The sequence below is a fragment of the Squalius cephalus genome (genome assembly GCF_949319135.1).
Source record: "Squalius cephalus genome assembly, chromosome: 15".
NCBI classification, from domain to species: Eukaryota; Metazoa; Chordata; class Actinopteri; order Cypriniformes; family Leuciscidae; genus Squalius; species Squalius cephalus.
In genome coordinates, this window is record NC_137136.1 from 4439615 (window position 1) to 4459690 (window position 20076).

The 20076-nt window shown below is 37.3% G+C and overlaps 1 protein-coding gene across 6 annotated transcripts in view; it reads left to right on the forward strand.

Annotated features, from left to right (window-relative positions):
* kif13a (kinesin family member 13A) overlaps positions 1–20076 on the forward strand; it is a 72291-nt gene that overhangs the window by 41850 nt on the left and 10365 nt on the right. For 2 of the 6 annotated variants that reach the window (XM_079893684.1, XM_079893688.1), the window contains exons 15-36: positions 797–883; positions 960–1135; positions 2249–2468; positions 3843–4005; positions 4825–4968; positions 5443–5592; positions 5678–5842; positions 7353–7526; positions 8326–8477; positions 9923–10055; positions 10182–10328; positions 13094–13126; positions 14929–15028; positions 16185–16311; positions 17315–17370; positions 17508–17632; positions 17720–17896; positions 18964–19056; positions 19145–19297; positions 19388–19465; positions 19561–19611; positions 19691–19802. In XM_079893684.1, coding sequence (XP_079749810.1) covers positions 797–883; positions 960–1135; positions 2249–2468; positions 3843–4005; positions 4825–4968; positions 5443–5592; positions 5678–5842; positions 7353–7526; positions 8326–8477; positions 9923–10055; positions 10182–10328; positions 13094–13126; positions 14929–15028; positions 16185–16311; positions 17315–17370; positions 17508–17632; positions 17720–17896; positions 18964–19056; positions 19145–19297; positions 19388–19465; positions 19561–19611; positions 19691–19802 — 2816 coding nt within the window. The remainder of the gene's footprint in view (positions 1–796; positions 884–959; positions 1136–2248; positions 2469–3842; positions 4006–4824; positions 4969–5442; positions 5593–5677; positions 5843–7352; positions 7527–8325; positions 8478–9922; positions 10056–10181; positions 10329–13093; positions 13127–14928; positions 15029–16184; positions 16312–17314; positions 17371–17507; positions 17633–17719; positions 17897–18963; positions 19057–19144; positions 19298–19387; positions 19466–19560; positions 19612–19690; positions 19803–20076) is intronic. The other 4 variants (XM_079893685.1, XM_079893689.1, XM_079893686.1 and 1 more) reach the window with 3 other exon arrangements.

Genomic DNA, 20076 nt, shown 5'->3' on the forward strand with positions numbered 1-20076 from the left:
TTTTAAAGGAACACGCCGACTTTTGGGGACTTTAGCTTATTCACCGTATCCCCCAGAGTTAGATAAGTCCATACATACCCTTCTCATCTCCGTGCGTGCCGTAACTCTGTCTGACGCACCCACCGCTAGCCTAGCTTAGCACAAAGACTGGAGGTAAATGGCTCCAGCTAGCATACTGCTCCCAAGTGATAAAATAACGCCAACATTTTGTGATTTGTATAGTCACAGCGTGTACAAACAAGGTCACATGAGACACAGCCATCTTCTAACCGTATTCATACTGGGAACTATATTCTCAGAAGGCGAAGCACTGCAACTTGGGTGGAGTGATTTACTCCAACTCTGAGCGAACTCTCTGCTCCTCACCACGGGGCTTCTCAGGTGCTGTGAGCAAATCCCTCCTCAGAAGTAGCAGTGCTTCGCCTTCAGAGAATATAGTTCCCAGTATGAATACGGTTAGAAGATGGCTGTCTCATGTGACCTTATTTGTACACGCTGTGACTATACAAATCACAAAATGTTGGCGTTATTTTGTCACTTATTGGGAGCAGTATGCTAGCTGGAGCCATTTACCTCCAGTCTTTGTGCTAAGCTAGGCTAGCGGTGGGTGTGTCAGACAGAGTTACGGCACGCACGGAGATGAAAAGCTTATGTATGGACTTATCTAACTCTGGGGGATACGGTGAATAAGCTAAAGTCCCAAAAAGTCGGCGTGTTCCTTTAAATACTTTTTGCGTCCAATCAAATGTTGTGTTTCATTCTGATTGTGATGTTTTAACCTTGTTTTCCTGCGCAGGACCTGCGTGAACGGCACAATGCTCTACTCCAAGGTTCACCTGTGGCACGGAGATCGCATCCTGTGGGGAAACAACCACTTCTTCAGGTAAGATGCAGATTTGCACATCACAGCGTCCTCCTGTACATGTACAGGTTCATCAGAGTGAACGTGTCGTCCTCAGAATCAACCTGCCGAAGCGCAAGCGGCGCGACCGCTTAAAGGAGATGGAGAGGGATTGTTCCCGCGAGAGCTTCGTGGAGGCCGACGTGGAGACGGCCAGCGAGGCTTCGTCCGAGCAGGATTACAGCTACGAGTTTGCACAGATGGAGGTCATGATGAAAGCTCTGGGGAACAACGGTACACACTAGAGCCTTTACTACACAATACACAGAGACGTGCATGAGGCATTCTGCTTCACAGTATCATTCATATGGAAAATAAAACACATCTATATATACCTATAACTAGATAAATTTTCCTGCTTGAATTCTCATTGCAAATTATTATGAAAATGCAATAAAAATAAATGGTAACTTATTTTTAATAAACAATTATTTAAATTTAGCTGATTATTGCATCTACTGTATACACCCCTATAACAAAATGTATTTTCCTGCTTGTATTCTCATTGCTCATTATTATGAAAATGCAATACAAATTCTATATATTAAAATAAAATATATAATTTTTAATATATAAATAATTTAGTCCTGTCAAATCGATTAATCACGATTTATCGCATCTAACATAAAAGTTCTATACGTACATACATACACAAACACACACACACACACATATATATATATATATACACAAACACACACACATACACACACACACACACACACACACACACACACATATATATATATATATATATTATATTTACAAACTTATGTTATATTTATCTCGATTAATCGATTTGACAGCACTAAAATACCAAATAAAAAAACGAAATAAATTAAAATGTACCTGATTATCTTTTTTTGAGTACAGTATTTTCTGAATATATTATCTGAAAACAAACCCAAATATCCAGCTCAAGTAAATATATCTTGTTTTAAGGATGTTTAAGGTAGTGTTTCTTTTCTGGAGAAAGCCAGCCATTAATAGCAGTGTTATGTTAGTATTATTTATATTGTATTATAGTAAGTATTGTACTGTATTGAATTAGCTTTTACTTTTTATGCTTTCCTATTTCATTTTAATTTAGTTTAAGTAATTTTACTATGTGCTTTTGCCATTTTTATTAGCTATTTAAAAATATATCTATTTATCTTTACTTCAGTGTTAATTTACCTTAAACTTATTTTATTTCAGTTAGTTGACGAGGCAATATTTCAAATTTCTGTTTCAGTTTTACATCTAATATTTACGTTATGTTATGTTTATAACAGAAACAGTTAGTTGATCGTAACCCTGATTTGTAGATGTATCAGCGTGTGTGTTTGTGGCCGTGTCTCCACACAGACCCCATGCAGAACGTGGTGCAGGTGCTGGAGAAGCAGTATCTGGAGGAGAAGCGTCTGGCTCTGGAGGAGCAGCGTCTGATGTACGAGCGGGAGCTTCAGTCCCTGCGGCAGCGGCTCTCCCCGGAGAAGGTGTCGCAGCACCAGCGCTGCAGCAGCGACCGCCTGCCCTTCCCCACACACTCCACACACAGCAAAGAGCGGCTGTGGACGGAGGAGAGGTGAGAACTCGCCCTTTAAAGGCACAATCTGTCATTTTTCAACGCATTTTCAAAACAATAACAAAGATGAAGCTTGATGACGCTATGAAGGAGAGTGGAACGATGGGAGATGTCGTTTTCACCATCCAGAGATTTATGAAATTCACGAATCATATAAATTTGTTTTTGTATTACCTGTACATTTGATCACACTATTTTATGTCATCGTAATGAGGTAGCCACAAGGAACGTGAAATGTAATGCTATATTACTAACATGTGACTATTTGTCAAAGGATTTGGTGGGTTAATGCACAGTTTTACACGTTTAAAACAATCATACTAAAAGTACATTTGAACAAACCCACAGTATTTGCAAATAATGGCTAAATTGTAAACATTTTTGTCCAACACATAGGCTACTACATTTAATTTCATTGCCATAGACTTGGTCACCAGACTTGATAAAAAGCATTACTGAAATACAAACAAAGTGCAATATCTGTACAATAAATAGTATATATTTGCTTACCTGTCTATTAAAACACACGCGAGAGCGACGAGTCTCTGTCGACAGATCAAGGCCAAGTTTGTCGCGAAGCTCTCTCCATCCTGAAAACGCCACGCCGACATTGATAATTGTTTTATTTCTCTGTTTGTCCCAAAGCCTGCTTGCCTCAGTTGATCTACGTTTACGTTTTTGGGGATTTTCTGTTCTCGCCAATCAATAATCGTGAACCATGATGACTGAACGACACAACAGCGGCCGCAGCGAGATATTGTATCATAGATACGTATACATAGATCCCTCATTAGCGGCTTACCAATAGTGGCCCATTGAAACGGCCGATAATGAGGCATCTAAGTATTATATCTACGTCATTGATATGTAACAATGACAAGGGACGAGCCATTATTTAAAACTGTAATTTCTCTGGATTTACAAATCCTTGGGAATTTTTGGAATAATGTAATTACACAACTGCATGAAATATATCACACTGTGGATATTTGTGGTTTTTGAATATTTTATTTTTAAATCTTACATATTGTACCTTTAAATCCTGACGGGATGTAATCCAGGACATAATCCTGCTGTCTACCTTTTCGAAACAGCCGTCGTGTTGGAGATTGTGCCTATGAAGCCCTAAAATGCTACATGCCTACATAGGCAGCTCACTTGGTTTTGGAGTGGATTCATATTGTTTACAACCTGTGTTTTCACATTCTATCTCGCCCAAACATACACACACATTCTCACACAGAGAAGTGAATCCTTGTAACACTCACATTTAACATTCCCTGGACATTTTTGCTCCATTCATCCGGCCATGCTTTCTAGTGGTCCGCTAGTGTGCCGTCGTCTCTCGTGTGAATGTGCCTCTGTGTTTCCCAGGGACGAGCTGTTCCGCCAGAGTCTGTCTCGGTTGCGCGAGCAGGTGGTGAGAGCAAACGCACTGGTGCGAGAGGCCAACTTCCTGTCCGAGGAGATGCTCAAACTCACCGACTACCAGGTCACGCTGCAGATACCAGCCGCCAACCTCAGCGCCAACCGCAAGGTGAGAGTACACACATTTACACTCCTTCGTTCAGCAGTCGCTTTTATCCAAACCAGCGGACAAGACCAAACAATACAGACACCCAAAGAGACACCAGGCAAAGTTTTCTTACCCATTTATTTATTTACTCATTTACTTATGTATTTATTAGCTTATTTATTTAGTTTACTTATTCATTCATTCATTCATTCATTCATTTACTCGTTTATTTACTTTATTTATTCATTTTACTTGTTTGTTTAATTTTTTTCTATAATTTTTTTTCTCATTTATTTACAATTTTTTTTATTTTAATTCTTTCATTTATTCTTTTATTTAGTCCTTTATTTACAGATTTACATTATTTATTCATTTGTTTATTTCCTTATTTATTCATTTGGCTTATTTGCTTACTCATTGATTGATTTATTTTTGTTTTTATTCTTATTATTTTTTATTTCTATAATTTGTTTGTTTTTTCTCGTTTAATTATTTTTCTCATTTTTTTATTTATTCATTTGTTTACTAATTTATTTACATTATTTTTTAATCAGTTGTTTATTTATTTACTTATTTGTTTATTTGTTTTTTTTACTCATTTATTTATGTTACTTATTTATTTAACATTTACTTATTTATTTATGTTACTTATTTATTTACTTTATTTATTATTGGTTAACTTTAATTTTTTTAATCATTTATTTATTTTTCATATATTTACATGTTTGTTTATTTATTTACTCATTGATTTATTTGTGTTTTTCATTAATGCATTCGATAGTCTCTGTATCGTTTCCTCTGTAATATTAAATTGATGTACTGCAATCATTTTAACCCCAGCGTGGCGCTATAGTCAGTGAACCAGCGATCCAGGTGCGGCGTAAAGGGAAGGGAACACAGGTTTGGACCATCGAGAAATTAGAGAACAAACTAGTGGACATGAGAGACCACTACAGGGACTGGAGGGAAGGCACACAGGAAGTGGTAAGAATTTGAAAGAAATGTATACTTTTATTCTCATCAAATTGATCAAATGTGACAGTAAAAACATCTGTAATGTAACAAAAGATTATGCTTAAAATAAATGCTTTCCTTTTGAACTTTCTATTCATCAAAGAATCCTGAAAAAAAAACATTTTCCACAAAAATACAAAGCAGCACAACTGTTTTCAACATCAATAATAATCATAAATGTTTCTTGAGCAGCAAATCATCATATTAGAATGATTTCTGAAGGATCATGTGACACTGAAGACTGAAGTAATGATGCTGAAAATTCAGCTTTGATCACAGAAATAAATTACATTTATAGAAAACAATTCTTTTAAATTGTAATAATATTTCACAATATTGCTGTTTTTTGCTCAGATAAATACAGCCTTGGTTGGTGAGCATAAAAGACTGACCCCAAACGTATGAACGTTTCTGTAAAAACTTTTTTTCCTGCATTTTTACCAGGTTAACCAGCTGCACAGTAAGACAAGAGATCCATTCTATGAAGCTCAAGAGAATCACAACCTCATCGGCGTAGCAAACGTCTTCCTGGAGTGTCTGTTTCATGACGTCAAGCTGCAGTACGCGGTTCCCATCATCAGCCAGCAGGGAGAGGTGGGCAGGATCCGCGTGTACATGCTCACCTGTTGAACCGCTGTTAAACGGCGTCTCTCTCACCCGTGGTGTCCTCCTTTGGCAGGTCGCCGGTCGTCTGCATGTGGAGCTGGTCCGTGTGAGCGGAGTCGTGCCGGAGCGTCTGGCGGGAGGAGACGATTCCTCCGAGAATTCCAGCGAGAGCAGCGGATACGAGGTCATGGACAATAATGGAGAGATCGTCCACATGGCCAGAAAACTCACCTGCAGGGTAAAGGGCTCAGTATTTTGTCAATTTATACTCAATTATTTGATCAAACTCATCTCTGCATCTGCATATATATATATATATACAGTGCAATGCATAAGTGAATACACCCATGCTAAAGTTGACTAAAAAGAGGAATAAAAAATCATCTTTTGGAAATTGAACTTAATGCCTTAATTTAAAAAAATTAGGAAAAATCCAACCTTTAAGGACACCAATTTTCTTTGTGAATGAATAATGTATCGTAAATAAATAAATGTTCTTCCTTAAAATACAGGGTGCATAAGTGAGTACACCCCTATGTTAAATTCCCATAGAGGCAGGCAGATTTTTATTTTTAAGTATTTTTTTTTTAAAAATGTTAGGATACTATGAATCCTGATAAAGTTCCCTTGGCCTTTGGAATTAAAATAGCCCCACATCATCACATAGCCTTCACCATACCTAGAGATTGGCATGGGGTACTTTCCATAAGATCATCTCTCAATGCAAATCAAACTAGCTTTTAGGCTAACTGAAATAAAACCATGCCAATCTCTAGGTATGGTGAAGGCTATGTGATGATGTGGGGCTATTTTAATTCCAAAGGCCAAGGGAACTTTATCAGGATGCATAGTATCCTAAAAAAAAAAAAAAAAAAATACTTAAAAATAAAAATCTGCCTGCCTCTATGGGAATTTAACATAGGGGTGTACTCACTTATGCACCATGTATTTTAAGGAAGAACATTTATTTATTTACGATACATTATTCATTCACAAAGAAAATTGGTGTCCTTAAAGGTTGGATTTTTCCTAATTTTTTAAATTAAGGCATTAAGTTCAATTTCCAAAATATGATTTTTTATTCCTCTTTTTAATCAACTTTAGCATGGGTGTATTCACTTATGCATTGCACTGTATATATACAAATTTCTTGGCCAAATTGTGCAGAACTGCAAACAAACACAGCAAACATGCCATTGTTTTTCAGCAACAGTACATATATGTTGTCTAATTATAACTTTGTAATGGAAAATATTTTTTATACATACAAAAATGTGATCATATTTGTGGTGAAATCTAACAAATCTGATCTACTGGTCCTGTGTTTAATAGAAAGAATCAGATGTGTTGAGTGCAGTGTTATTTCAGTATCATTGAAATACTATTAAAGTTTTTATTAATATTTTGAAATAGTTTCTATTTTTATAATTTACATTTTCATTTTAGTTGGATTTTTAATAATTTAGTTGTTATTTTGTAATTTATTTTTTAAAATATGTCTGTATAGTTGTTATCATTTTTTTATTTCAATGATAGGTTTAGTTATTTTAGTTAAACTAAATTAAAATGAGAAATGTTGCCTTAGTAACTAGCTGAAACAAAACAAGTTTTACTTTATTTCAGTTAACGTTTATTTTATTTCAAGCAACAAAATGTTTTTTTTTTTAATGGTTTTAGTTTGAGTTAACTATAGTAACCCTGGTTTTGTGTTGTCATAAACACTCACTGTAGTGTTCTCCTTGTGTCAGGTGCGGATCCGAGAGGCGTCTGGTTTGCCTCTCAACCTGTCCAACTTCGTGTTCTGTCAGTACAGCTTCTGGGAACAATCAGAGCCGGCTGTGGCTCCGCCCGTGATCAGCCCGGACACGCCCACCCCGCGCACCCCCGACGCCGAGTTCACTGTGCGCTTCCACCACTGCAGGGTAACACACAGCAGACATTTACTGAAGAGCCAGTGCTGTTTTACTATCATTCAGATACTATTATAGTTTTTATTCATATTTTGAATGTTTTTTTATATCTTTATTTTCCATTTTCATTTGTTTTAGTTTTTGTAATTTAATTGTGTGGTTTTGCCGTTTTAGTTGAAAAAAAAAATATGTCTATGAATACATTTTTAGGTTTAGTTATTTCAGTACATCAAGTTAAACTAAATGAAAATGAGAAGTGTTAATTTAAAAATCTATTTATTCTATATATATTTATTTTATTTCAGTTAATGTTTATTTTTTATTTTTGTCATACTACAAAAATGTTTCTTATGGTTTTAGTTTAGTTAAATACAATAGCCCTGGAAAGTACCCATCAATATGAACTTATATACATGTATATGGTGAAACCGGATGTATTTCAGCTCAACACACTAGTTTTATTCATTTTTTAATTTTTTATTATATTACATTTTTGTATTATTATTACTAGTGCTCCTAGTGATGAAACAAGATCGAGTGAAGGTGAAATGCAAAAAAAGAGCTTTTTGTTTATTTATTTATAATATTTATGTATTATTATTGTTTTATTTATTTGTATTACTTGTGCTCCTAGAGATGTGATAACACCTCTAACACCAAGTTAGTTTTTATGTTGAGTGTCTGTAAATAAGAGTGCAAATCTGTTTTGACATGGACCAGTTCACCTCTGTAGCATCAAGTTTTGCACAATCAAGCACTCAGATTCTCTTCAGAACCTGTAAAAATAATACGTTTCTGCTTATGCTGGCAGGATTTCGTGGTGCACGTGACGGAGGAGTTCCTGGAGTTCATCTCAGATGGAGCTCTGGCCATCGAGGTTTGGGGTCACCGGTACGCGGGTAACGGCCGCTCCGTCTGGGAGCTCGATGCACTGCAGGCCAAGACACGGACGCTCAGAGACAGGTGCATTTACTTACAGATACACTTACACTTTTTCATGCATGTAGACTAGTGTTGTCAAATGTCGTGGTATTTTGGTACTAAGACGATGCTTACATTTTAAAGTTGGCATGAAATGGAAGTTGCGATAGTATTTTCTTCCCTATTGTGCCGTATATCTGAGTGAAACAGCTTCTCGAACAAGAACAAATGTAGGCTGAGACTTGATTTTATCCATGGGGAAATGATTGGATGGTTGTGGTTTGCTATTGGTGAATCTCATGTCAGTGACAGGTTGTCAGTAAACACATCATCAGAGAAGAGAATAGATGTCACTGCAAGAGAGAGACAAAGTTCTTTAAAGATTACAAGGGCACATGAATTAAAAAAAATTATGATGTGCATGGATGAATCATTTATACAAAACACTGCCAATATACGATACCAGCCTTTCAAAACACCCCCATGCATATTTTTGAAATAAAAAGTTTTAATAAACTTGAATAACTTTTTTTTTAAAGCTACTAAGTACAGTATACACTGCTAAGTTTCAGGAGTGACAACTCTATTAAAATGCAAGACTGAATCTGAAATTACGACATTTGGCATTATAATAACCAGCAAGTGACGGAACAAAAAAATCTGATATTTCAAAATACTGTAGATCTGAGCATTAAGTCTTGCAGTGAAAGTGTAGTAAACCTGCCACTCGTTCTGTTACCTGTAATGTACTTCTGTGCTTTTCATTATTTCTTTTCGTAACACTTTACAATAAGGTTTCATTAGTTAACATGAACTAACAATACTTTTAAAGCCATTTATTAATTTTAGTTAAAGGGGTGATGAACTGAGAAATAAAATTTTCCTTGAGCTTTTGACATTTAAGAGGTCATCATAAAACTGAAAACTTCCTTGTTAGTCCAATAAAAGCTTTTATTGACACCAGGCACAGCGAACGACAGGTTTTTCAAAGTGGAGATCTATGACATCAAAGGGTATCAAACCCCGCCTCCGCAGAAGAAGAGCAACGCCTACTTCAACACTGCCTGTTTAGCTCCGCCCACCGATCCGTGCATTAAATGAAACTCATTATAATATGCAAAACTGTTATCCAATCATAGCAGTGGGCGTTTACTTCCAAGTCTTCAATGCGGCACGCCCATAAAAACCAAGCGTTTCAGGAGCTAGGCTCAAAACCGGGGTAGAAAATAGCCTATTACTTATTAATTTTAATGTTTTTGAATGTAAAAACCAAGCGAACGTCATAAGTTGACCTCAGACAACAATATATATATTTTTTTAAAAGCCAGTTCATGATCCCTTTAATGTTAATTTCAACATTTAGCAAAATTGGTACCGAGGACCATGACATTGTACTGATATTGGTTATGACTACTGAACGTTTGGTATCGTGGTAGTCTTTCATACATGTAGACGTGCGTTCAGCTGTGTGTATGTGTGTTTGACAGGTGGAGTGAAGTGTCTCGTAGGATAGAGCTGTGGGTCTCCATACAGGAGTTGAATGAGCAGGGCGAGTATTCGTCTGTAGAGCTGCATCCCAACAAAGACATCAGCACTGGAGGCGTGTTTCAGCTGCGGCAGGTGCGACAATCTCATTCACAATATCCTAGCTGACAAAGGCTACATTCATCCAGATACATTTGAAAACGGCATTTTCATTTCAAAACGCTCTCCATTTACACTAGCGTTTCTCGTCCACACACACAGGGTCACTCTCGGAGGCTTCAGGTGTGTGTCCAGCCGGTCCAGCACTCGGGGACTCTGCCGTTGATGGTGGAAGCCGTTCTGTCCGTCTCTATCGGCTGTGTTTCCGCTCGCTCCACAAAACTACAGAGACCTCTGGACAGCTATCAGGTGATTACAACGGACACAACACACTGTCAGAGCACAATCTGGAGCAAACGGAAACTCTTTCATTACTTTTTTTGTGTAGTTTAAGGTGAAGTACTAAATTAACTAAAACTAAAACTGAACTATATAAGTATATTTAAGAAAATAAAAATGACAAATACACAACAGAATTACTAAAACTTAATTAAAATGAAAATACAAAAATAAAATCTAATTCAAAATATTAACAAAAACTATAATAGTTTATAAAAGGTATTAAAATAACATTGATCTGGAGCATTAATTTTAGATATTAGTAACTTTTTTTCTTTTTCTTTTTACAAAAGTGCAGGAAATATCACTTTGTGTGCACATAAAAAAAAAAAAGCTAAATTAGAAATACAAATCTGGTTTAAAAAAGGAAAAAGAGAAAAGAAAGAATAAAGAAATAAATATGCATGCTGTAATGTGACATCAAAATATAATTTCATACAATTTGTACCACTTATGTACCACTTGGTATTTATGAAAATATAAGCAGCTCTACAGAAGACAATAGTGTCATTATTCAGCTCAAGTCAATTCAATATTGATTCAGTTCAGTTCAATGTTGCAAAGTTCATCAATTATGCCTTCAATTTCAGCCATTTGGTTCAATGCTGATTCAACTGTGAAAACATGTTAAAATGACACAATGCATCCCTGAGGAGTCCTTCACATGGAGTGTGAAAATCAAGCTGTTGATATCGTAGTAGTTGTTGTTGTTTGTGGCTCCTGTTTGTTGCCACTATATCCCTTCCTTGTACTCAACAGCTTGATATGGTTGGTATTCATCTTTCTTGAATGCCGGTTCTGGAAACATGACCCCCATAAAAGTTATAATTGATTGATCAGTTGTGATTTTGTCCTTTCATCATCAATTTTCAACATGAAGGGATTTGTAGGGATGCATTGCTTCATTTTAAAGTGCCCCTTTTATGATTATTGCCTATTATGTGTGTTATATAGCTGTTTGTGAATGTAAAAGGTCTGATAAGTTTCAAAGAACATGATAAATGTTATTAAAAATATTATTATAAAAAGAACAACCGATCTGAACTGCCTGAAACGAATCGTCAGTAGTTCTAGTTTTACTTCCTGGTCAAACCTACGCAGGTTTGCAAATCCATGATAGCAAATCCACTTTGCATGCACTTCCAAAGGATGAGATTTATTCAGTAAAACTGATGCCATCATTACAGTTCGGATCACTGTGTATCAAGTGCTGAGGAAGATCCGGAGCTCAAATTCAGATATGGTGCTGGCCGTTTCGTTTAGACCAAGCGGTAGACCAATCACAACAGACTAGGCCATCTGACCAATCAGAGCGGAGTGGACCCATCACAACAGACTGGGCCATCAGACCAATCAGAGCAGAGTAGACCAATCACAACAGACTGTGCCATCAGACCAATCAGAGCAGAGGAGACCAATCAGAACAGTCTAGGCCATCTGACCAATCAGAGCAGAGTAGACCAATCACAACAGACTGGGCCATCTGACCAATCAGAGCAGAGGAGACCAATCACAACCGACTGGGCCAGCAGACCAATCAGAGCAGAGGAGACCAATCACAACCGACTGGGCCAGCAGACCAATCAGAGCGGAGTAAGCTCTCAGAAAGGAGGGATTTAGAGAGACCGGATACTTTATCAAACCGTTTCAGACATTGAGAGATGATCCAAGGTCAAAAACATCATGGATCCAAGTTTTTTTATAGCTTGGATGCATGTAAAGCTATTGTAGGAGACTCCAAAACAAAATCAGGAATCTTTTAAATAACATAATAGGGGCACTTTAAAGGGATAGTTCAGGATTTTAGACATGAATCTCTATAGCTTCCCCATAAGCAGTGTGGTGCATTGACCATGACTTACCCCCGACAGCGTCCTGTGAGCCGAGCTCCGGTCCAGTTTTGGTCAAGATGAAATTAGTCCGGCAAGTTTGCTGGGGTCACGGCAATAAAGCTTTTTTCTTCTCAAATCAATATGTGTTCAAAAGAGTGATATATTTGCAGCACAAAACCGCTGTCTATGGAGAGGTCAGACCTCGTAATGGCTTGGCACTATTTTCTTCCCCGTCATATCACTGCGCGCTGCCGCTACCTACAGCCAGCTGGGAGCCGCGCACGTGTCACTTTGTTTACAGCTCGTAAAGAGAACGATAACATGTCTGACTACAGCAGCGACGATGACAACATTGACTTCGACACACAGCCAAAAGGATTACAAACTGATCGCTCTTGGTGAGTAGCTATGTTAGCTCGTTCGTGTAGCTGTTCTGAGCACGTAAACACTGCTGTAAACACTGCCGAACAACTGAAAAAGTGGTGTGCGCCTGCGCAGCTCCCAGCTGGCTGTAGGTAGCGGCAGCGCGCAGTGATATGACGGGGAAGAAAATAGTGCCAAGCCATTACGAGGTCTGACCTCTCCATAGACAGCGGTTTTGTGCTGCAAATATATCACTCTTTTGAACACATATTGATTTGAGAAGAAAAAAGCTTTATTGCCGTGACCCCAGCAAACTTGCCGGACTAATTTCATCTTGACCAAAACTGGACCGGAGCTCGGCTCACAGGACGCTGTCGGGGGTAAGTCATGGTCAATGCACCACACTGCTTATGGGGAAGCTATAGAGATTCATGTCTAAAATCCTGAACTATCCCTTTAACATCTGTGTGAATGGGCGTTTAGAGTCACGTGAGAGTCAGTTCAGCAGAGTGTGTGACAGACTGTATTCTCTCCTGGCAGAAGGAGGAAGACGACGATATGGATAGTTATCAGGTATTCTGACTTCCTGCTGTCTGTCCCACACGCATGATGACAGTGAGCTGCTGAACATGTGCTTTCAGACAGGAGACAGTACGTGGGTCGCCTGGATGAAATTATAATCATCGTCCGTGTCTGAAAGCCTGATATTATAATCTTGTGAGAAATGCTTCCAAAGAAGCTGTGAGATCCTAAACCTTTAAGTGTGGAGATTCCTGCACTAACACACTCGGCTGTCTGTCACATGATCAGTGCATGGCTGCATGATTCCTGCATGTTGAAGTCCATTTGAACCGTACTAGATGGAGCCGCTTCTGACGGCTTCATCTGTGTGGGTTTGAATGTAAAAACAGCACACTGGATTTAATCTGCCTTTATTAATTCATGCCATTTATTTGTTTATGTTGGTATTGTGCAAGGATTATATTGAAATTTGATGCTTGGCTCCAAATGTGCACCTGACACCGTGTCTACACTGGACGCTACAGGCGGTTGTCTGATTCACGACGCCTCAGAATCAGCTGTGAGCTTGAAGCTCAATGTCAGTAAAATAAAAGTAAAAAAATAAATAATTAGACTCAAATCCACTGGCATAGTGCATTATGTAGGTATTTCTGTGCATACATATGGTTAAAAACAAGTTTAGAAACCAGAAACATTTTAAGCTCAGATGTTACTGAAATACTCAATGAATTAAAGGGATATTTCACAGCTGGAAAGATGAATGTGTATTTAAATTGGGTCTTTTATGTAGTAGAAATGTGAAATTATTTTAGAAGTTGGTGCCTTCTAGACTGAGAAAAGCCAGAAAATGTATTTTTGGCTCATGTGGATGAAAGACAACAACTCCTAGAATGCACTTGCTTCGCTGCCCTACGAGGCCACTCCCAAGCCACGCCTACCGGTTACAGAGGGCAGTATCGGAAGAAATGACACAACTAGGCTACTAGTCGACTCGAAACTGAAAAGACGGCGTTTTATCGTGAGATCCCCCTATGGGCGGGTTGAACACATGCGGGACGAGCTCCTCCTACTGGCTGTAGTCTCTCACCTCTGGACTAAAAAGCCTGAGATGACGCTAAATTACGTTTTTTGTGTCATCTGAGGTTTTTTTCCAGACACGCAATACAGAAATCTCTCGTCTCAGGGGGACATGAGGGAGGGAAGCACGGTCATTCGAAATTCTACCGGGTTTCTAATGATACAAAGCTTAATGCTAATCGGTGAAGTATCCCTTTAAATTTAAAATAATATAGAGCTATTTGCACTGCAGGCCAAGAGGTGTTTTTGGAGCAAGTAAATGCCTAAGTTAATAGTAACATGTAACAGATAAAATCAAATCATTAATCAAATTAAATGTACATTTGTAATTTTAGACAGTGAAAATCTGTCAACAGAAGCAACATCCTTATCCTTAAAATCATGCATTTTATGCTCATGTACGAAATTCTGTACGTACGTATATGTAATGTCGCAAAAACTGGACGCTCACCGGCGTATGCTTGGTGTGTCACGGCCCTTATCATCGGAGTTGTTGATTATATTAAAAGAGTTATTTCATTTTGACATGTTGCGACATGCCGCTCGCGTTACTGTAGACACGGTGTGAGATGGATGCACTGTATTGTAATCTCTACAGTGAATTGATCAGTGGGAATGTAATTCAAATGGGATTTTTCAGATTATTTTCCAGTCACTTTAAATTGCGAATTGAAATGAGCCTAATGGTGTTAATCGCCCACTGATGGCAAATTAAATAGGGGTCTGCAAATACAGTTTAGCTGAGGTCTCACTGTTCTTCTGCTGTATGTGAACAGGAGGAGGACCTGAACTGTGTGCGGGAACGCTGGTCTGATGCCCTCATCAAGCGCAGGGAATATCTGGAAGAGCAGATCAAGAAGATCTTCAATAAGTCAGGTTGGAGTTTAAAGCATGTGTCATTCTGGGATTTTCTGGTTACAGATGTTTACATACAGTTTGATTACAGTTATGAAGCTGTTATTGCTGTTCATGAGGATAAATGTCAAATCATCGCTCAAAGAATTGCTGTCTACTTTACACTTAAAACAAATTAGACACCGCCTTTCAAACAGTTTGATAAAATGTTCCTGTTGCTTTAATGAAAACCTTATTTACACATCGCTCTAGCATTGTAATGCATTGATATATTTTATGATTACATTTGAAATGTAGAACAGGCCTGGTAAGAAAAGGAATATATTTTAAGAAGATTGTTGTGAATATTATGCTATTATTTTTTTCTCCCTTTAAAAAGGGATAGTTCACCCAAAAAATTTTATTCTGTCATCATTTACTCACTCTCAAGTTGTTCCAAACCTGTATGAGTTTCTTTCTTTTGCTGAACACAAAAGAAGATATTTTGAAGAATATGGGTAATCAAACCATTGATGGACCCCATTGACTTCCATAGTATGGAAAAAAATACTATGGAAGTCTATGGGGGTCCATCAACTGTTTGGTTACACACATTCTTCACAATATCTTCTTTTGGGTTCAACAGAATTAGACAGTAATTAGACTGTGAAAAACAGTTTGGTAATGCCGTCTTCTCAATCTCATAAACCTTGGTGTTATTTTTAATGCTCATTTGACCCTGGATGCACATATGTGACCCTGACCACAAAACCAGTCACATGGGTCAATTTTTTTAAATTGAGATGTATACATCAGCCGAAAGCTGAATAAATAAGCTTTCCATTGATGTATGGTTTGTTAGGATAGGACAATATTAGGCCGAGATACAACTATTTGTAAATCTGGAATCTGAGGGTGCAAAAAAATCAAAACATTGAGAAAATTGCGTTTAAAGTTGTCCATTTATGTTCGTGATTGTGCTGCATTCACTCACAAAATAAACTTTTTATATATTTACGATAGGAAATTCACAAAATATCTTCATGGAACATGATCTTTACTTAATATCCTAATGATTTTCGGCATAAAAGAAAAACATCAGGATTTATGGGAAGTGTTCCCAGTTCCGGCTTACTTAATCTATGCAGCCTAACATTGAATTATAGAAGTCTATAATGCTTGTGCATGTGATTTTCAGAGAAGTCTGAGGAGGATGAGGAAAGAGAGGCCAGACTGGTGGAGCAGTGGGTGGGTCTGACGGAGGAGAGGAACGCAGTGCTGGTGCCGGCCCCTGGCAGTGGAATCCCAGGGGCCCCGGCGCACTGGTGAGAACTTAACCACTGCACTGACACGTTTTAAAAATGACATTTTCCTCAGTCAGACTTTCCAGCAAAATGATATGCCTACTAGCTATTATTAGGGCAAGACACTACATGCGAAACCAGTGTTGTTTAATGCACTGGTCAATTATGGGCTATTTTGCTTCCAGAACATGTCTCCTTTTTCAGACTGGTGGTAAGAAAACATCTAGAATACACTTTTGAGTGTTTATTTTGTAGATTTCAATTAGAATACGTATCTTTAAAGGCGGTGAGTTTTTTTCTCAGAAATCTCCACTTCAGCAGCTTTACATACACTTTACAGTTTTATTTATATCTATATTCTGAAGGTTTCTTCATCATATATCATTCACCTGATTTATATAATATTTTATTCCTAAAAAACATTTTTTTTTCTGTCTGTTGACAGTGTTTTCTGATTTATAGAGTGATAAAATGAGATATCCATGTAAAAAAAAAACTTTAACTTCAAACAAATGAAACAGGAATTGTGATCCTGGCTTTATCCAGTATTTAGATTTCTGTTCTGGAAATGTATGAAAATGAGTGCATATTTAATTAGATATGCCTAAATTGCATATTTAAACATAACATTTCAGAAAACTTACGGCTGTAATGCATTCAGACATTCGATTAACTTTACTGTAATAGTCAATTATTTTTATTATAACATTTATTTAATTTATTTAAATGAACATATAAGAATATGCTAAATTTATTTAACTTAAGTACTATTACCTATAACTATTACCATTTCTTCTAATTTTGAACCTACACATTACAAGAAATTGAATAACATGGGTTATTACGGTAAACAGTATCTCTTAGTGTTATTATTTAAAGTCAAAGCATGCAGTTCACAACCTTTTTAATGGGCCTAAAGTTAACATTACTGAAATGGCAAGAAAGGATGAAACCATGCCATTGAATAAGAGTTTTAGGGGAAAAGTGAGATTAGATATTAAACTCATTGTTGTTGTTGCTCAAGGGTTCCTCCTACTGGCATGGAAGCTCATATTCCTGTGCTGTTCCTGGATCTGAACGGTGAGATATATTGATCTTCAGGGTTTAAGAGCTCAAGGTTTTGCTGATTTGCATGCCCCTGTTAGATCAATAATTTAGACTTGTAAAGGAGACGTTTCTGTGTGATTGTTATTTAAGCTGTCTTGTCTGTTTTGCAGCTGATAACCTGACAGTGAATGATCAGCTGACGTGTCCTCACGCTGCCGGCGTGAACTCAATTCTTCCCAAAGAGCACGGCAGCCCGTTCTTCTACCTTCCCATCATCAGACACAGCGATGATGAGGTAACACAAATTATGGGAAATAACATAATAATGACTCGAGTCTATAGTATATTCTGATTTCTCATACGTACGCATGATTACTCGCAGGTGTCGGCTGTGTGTTCCTGGGATTCATCCATCCACGACTCCATCCACCTGAACCGGATCACGGTGCCGAACGAACGGATCTACCTGATCGTGAAAGCCACGGTGCAGCTCAGTCATCCGGCCTCCATGGAGCTGGTCCTCCGCAAGAGAATCGCAGTCAACATCTACAACAAACAGGTCTGGAAAACAGTCAAACAGCTTGTGTACGGTAATGTCAGCGTGATTGTTTCTTAAAAACATCTTCCTGGTCGAATTGTGCATTGATTCTACATTTACATTTACGTGTACAATCAATTCCCAAGGAATAAAATCAAGTTCCGTCTCACATTTTCTTTTTGGCGTTTGTTTTGTTGCACTCAAAAACATTACATTGCTGAAGGAAAATGGGTTATAAACCCGTTTTACATTGACTTTAAATAGCACTGCTATTTAAGATACTGGTTTATCCATTACATTCAATTTCTTGTAATGTGTAGGTTTAAAATGATTTTTAAAATGATTTATGATTTATTAGAAAAAAAGATTTAATGGTATTACATTTACATTTACAATTAGATTTACTGTTTAAGATTTAAAGAGTATGAATATGTATGCTTAATAAGTTATGTTAGTGTTAATGAAACAGGAATTGTGATCCTGGCTTTATCCAGTATTTAGATTTCTGTTCTGGAAATGTATGAAAATGAGTGCATATTTAATTGGATATGCCTAAATTGCATATTTAAACATAACATTTCAGAAAACTTCCAGATTCTCATGACTGTAATGCATTCAGACATTCTCATCATTAGATTAACTGTAATAGTCATTTATTTTATTCATTTAAATTAACATAAAATATAATAATATGCTATAAATGTACCATTTTACCAGATAAATGTACCATAAAGTATTTTTGTTATTATTATTGACTGTACTTCTTTCATTTAAGCAAATTAAAACTATCCCATATATTAATGTTAATCTAAAGAAATTATCCAATAAGAGTAATGAAAAAAAAAACTCAAAAGGAAGTCCTAAAAAATACACACACACACACACACACACACACACACATACACACACACACACACACACATATATATATATATATATATATATATATATATATATATGTATGTATGTATATGTGTGTGTGTATACATACATAGCCATTTTTGTTGAAATTTATTGAGCTGTAAGGACATGTATAATAAGCATGTAAATGTTAATAATGTAAATATATGACTATATATGTCTTGTAGAGTTTCACTCAGAGTCTGAAGAGACGGATGTCTTTGAAGAACGTTCTCTACTCATGTGGAGTGACGTATGAGATCGTGTCTAACATTCCAAAGGTACAAATTCGAATTATTTTTTCTTCACATTCTACTTTCTGAATGCACCGAGCACACACATATAACACACACGTGTGTTTGTGAACAGGCGTCCGAAGAGCCGGAGGAGCGAGAGACTCTGGCCTTGATGGCAGCGCGAGGAGAGAGCGAGGAGACTCTTGACGGAGAGACGTACATTGAGAAATACACCCGAGGAGTGCTGGAGGTGGACAATATTCTGTGTCTGGAGAGACTCCGGCAGGTACGGCTTCACTTTCAGCTAGATTTCGTCTTGCTAGCTGCTGGTTTCATGCATCTGGAGTGTTTAGTGTGTATTTATGTGTTCGTTCAGGCCGTGACGGTGAAGGAAGCTCTCTCTGTTAAAGGCAGACACATACGGCGCAGTCTCAGCACGCCAAACGTCCAGCACGTAAGACCCGATCTACTCTCTGCTCATGTATAAAGACAAAACACTCTTCAATGTGTGACAGGACTTAAACAAATCTGTAATATATATTTGTTTAGACCTCTTGTTGTAAATCAGATGGGACAGGATGTGAGGATGAAGACATGAAGGTTAGTGAACACTTAGTAAGTTCACAGACCGTGTGTTGCTGTCAGTGTCTCTGTCTGAGCTTCGACTCCCTCTCCACAGGCTCACTGTGACGGTCACGCGGACGTCACTGAATCCAACCTGCATGAAGCTTCACTCAACAGTCCTCTCTCGAAAGAAACGCCTGTTAAAAACAAAGAGAATCATGGTAAATGTATGTGTAATGGTGAACTTTTCTTTCACCTGGGATGATTTGAAAGACAAAAATGTTTTTAAGCAAGCATTCTAGTCTTAAAAAAAACTTTACTGTAGTTAAAAATATTAAATTGTTGAATATTATTACTAAATAATTTAATATTATGAATTAATTAATTTTATATATATATATATATTAGGGCTGTCAAATTGATTAATTGCGATTGATCGCATCTAACATAAACGTTTGTGTTTATATAATATGTATTGTGTTGTGTTTATATATACTGTAT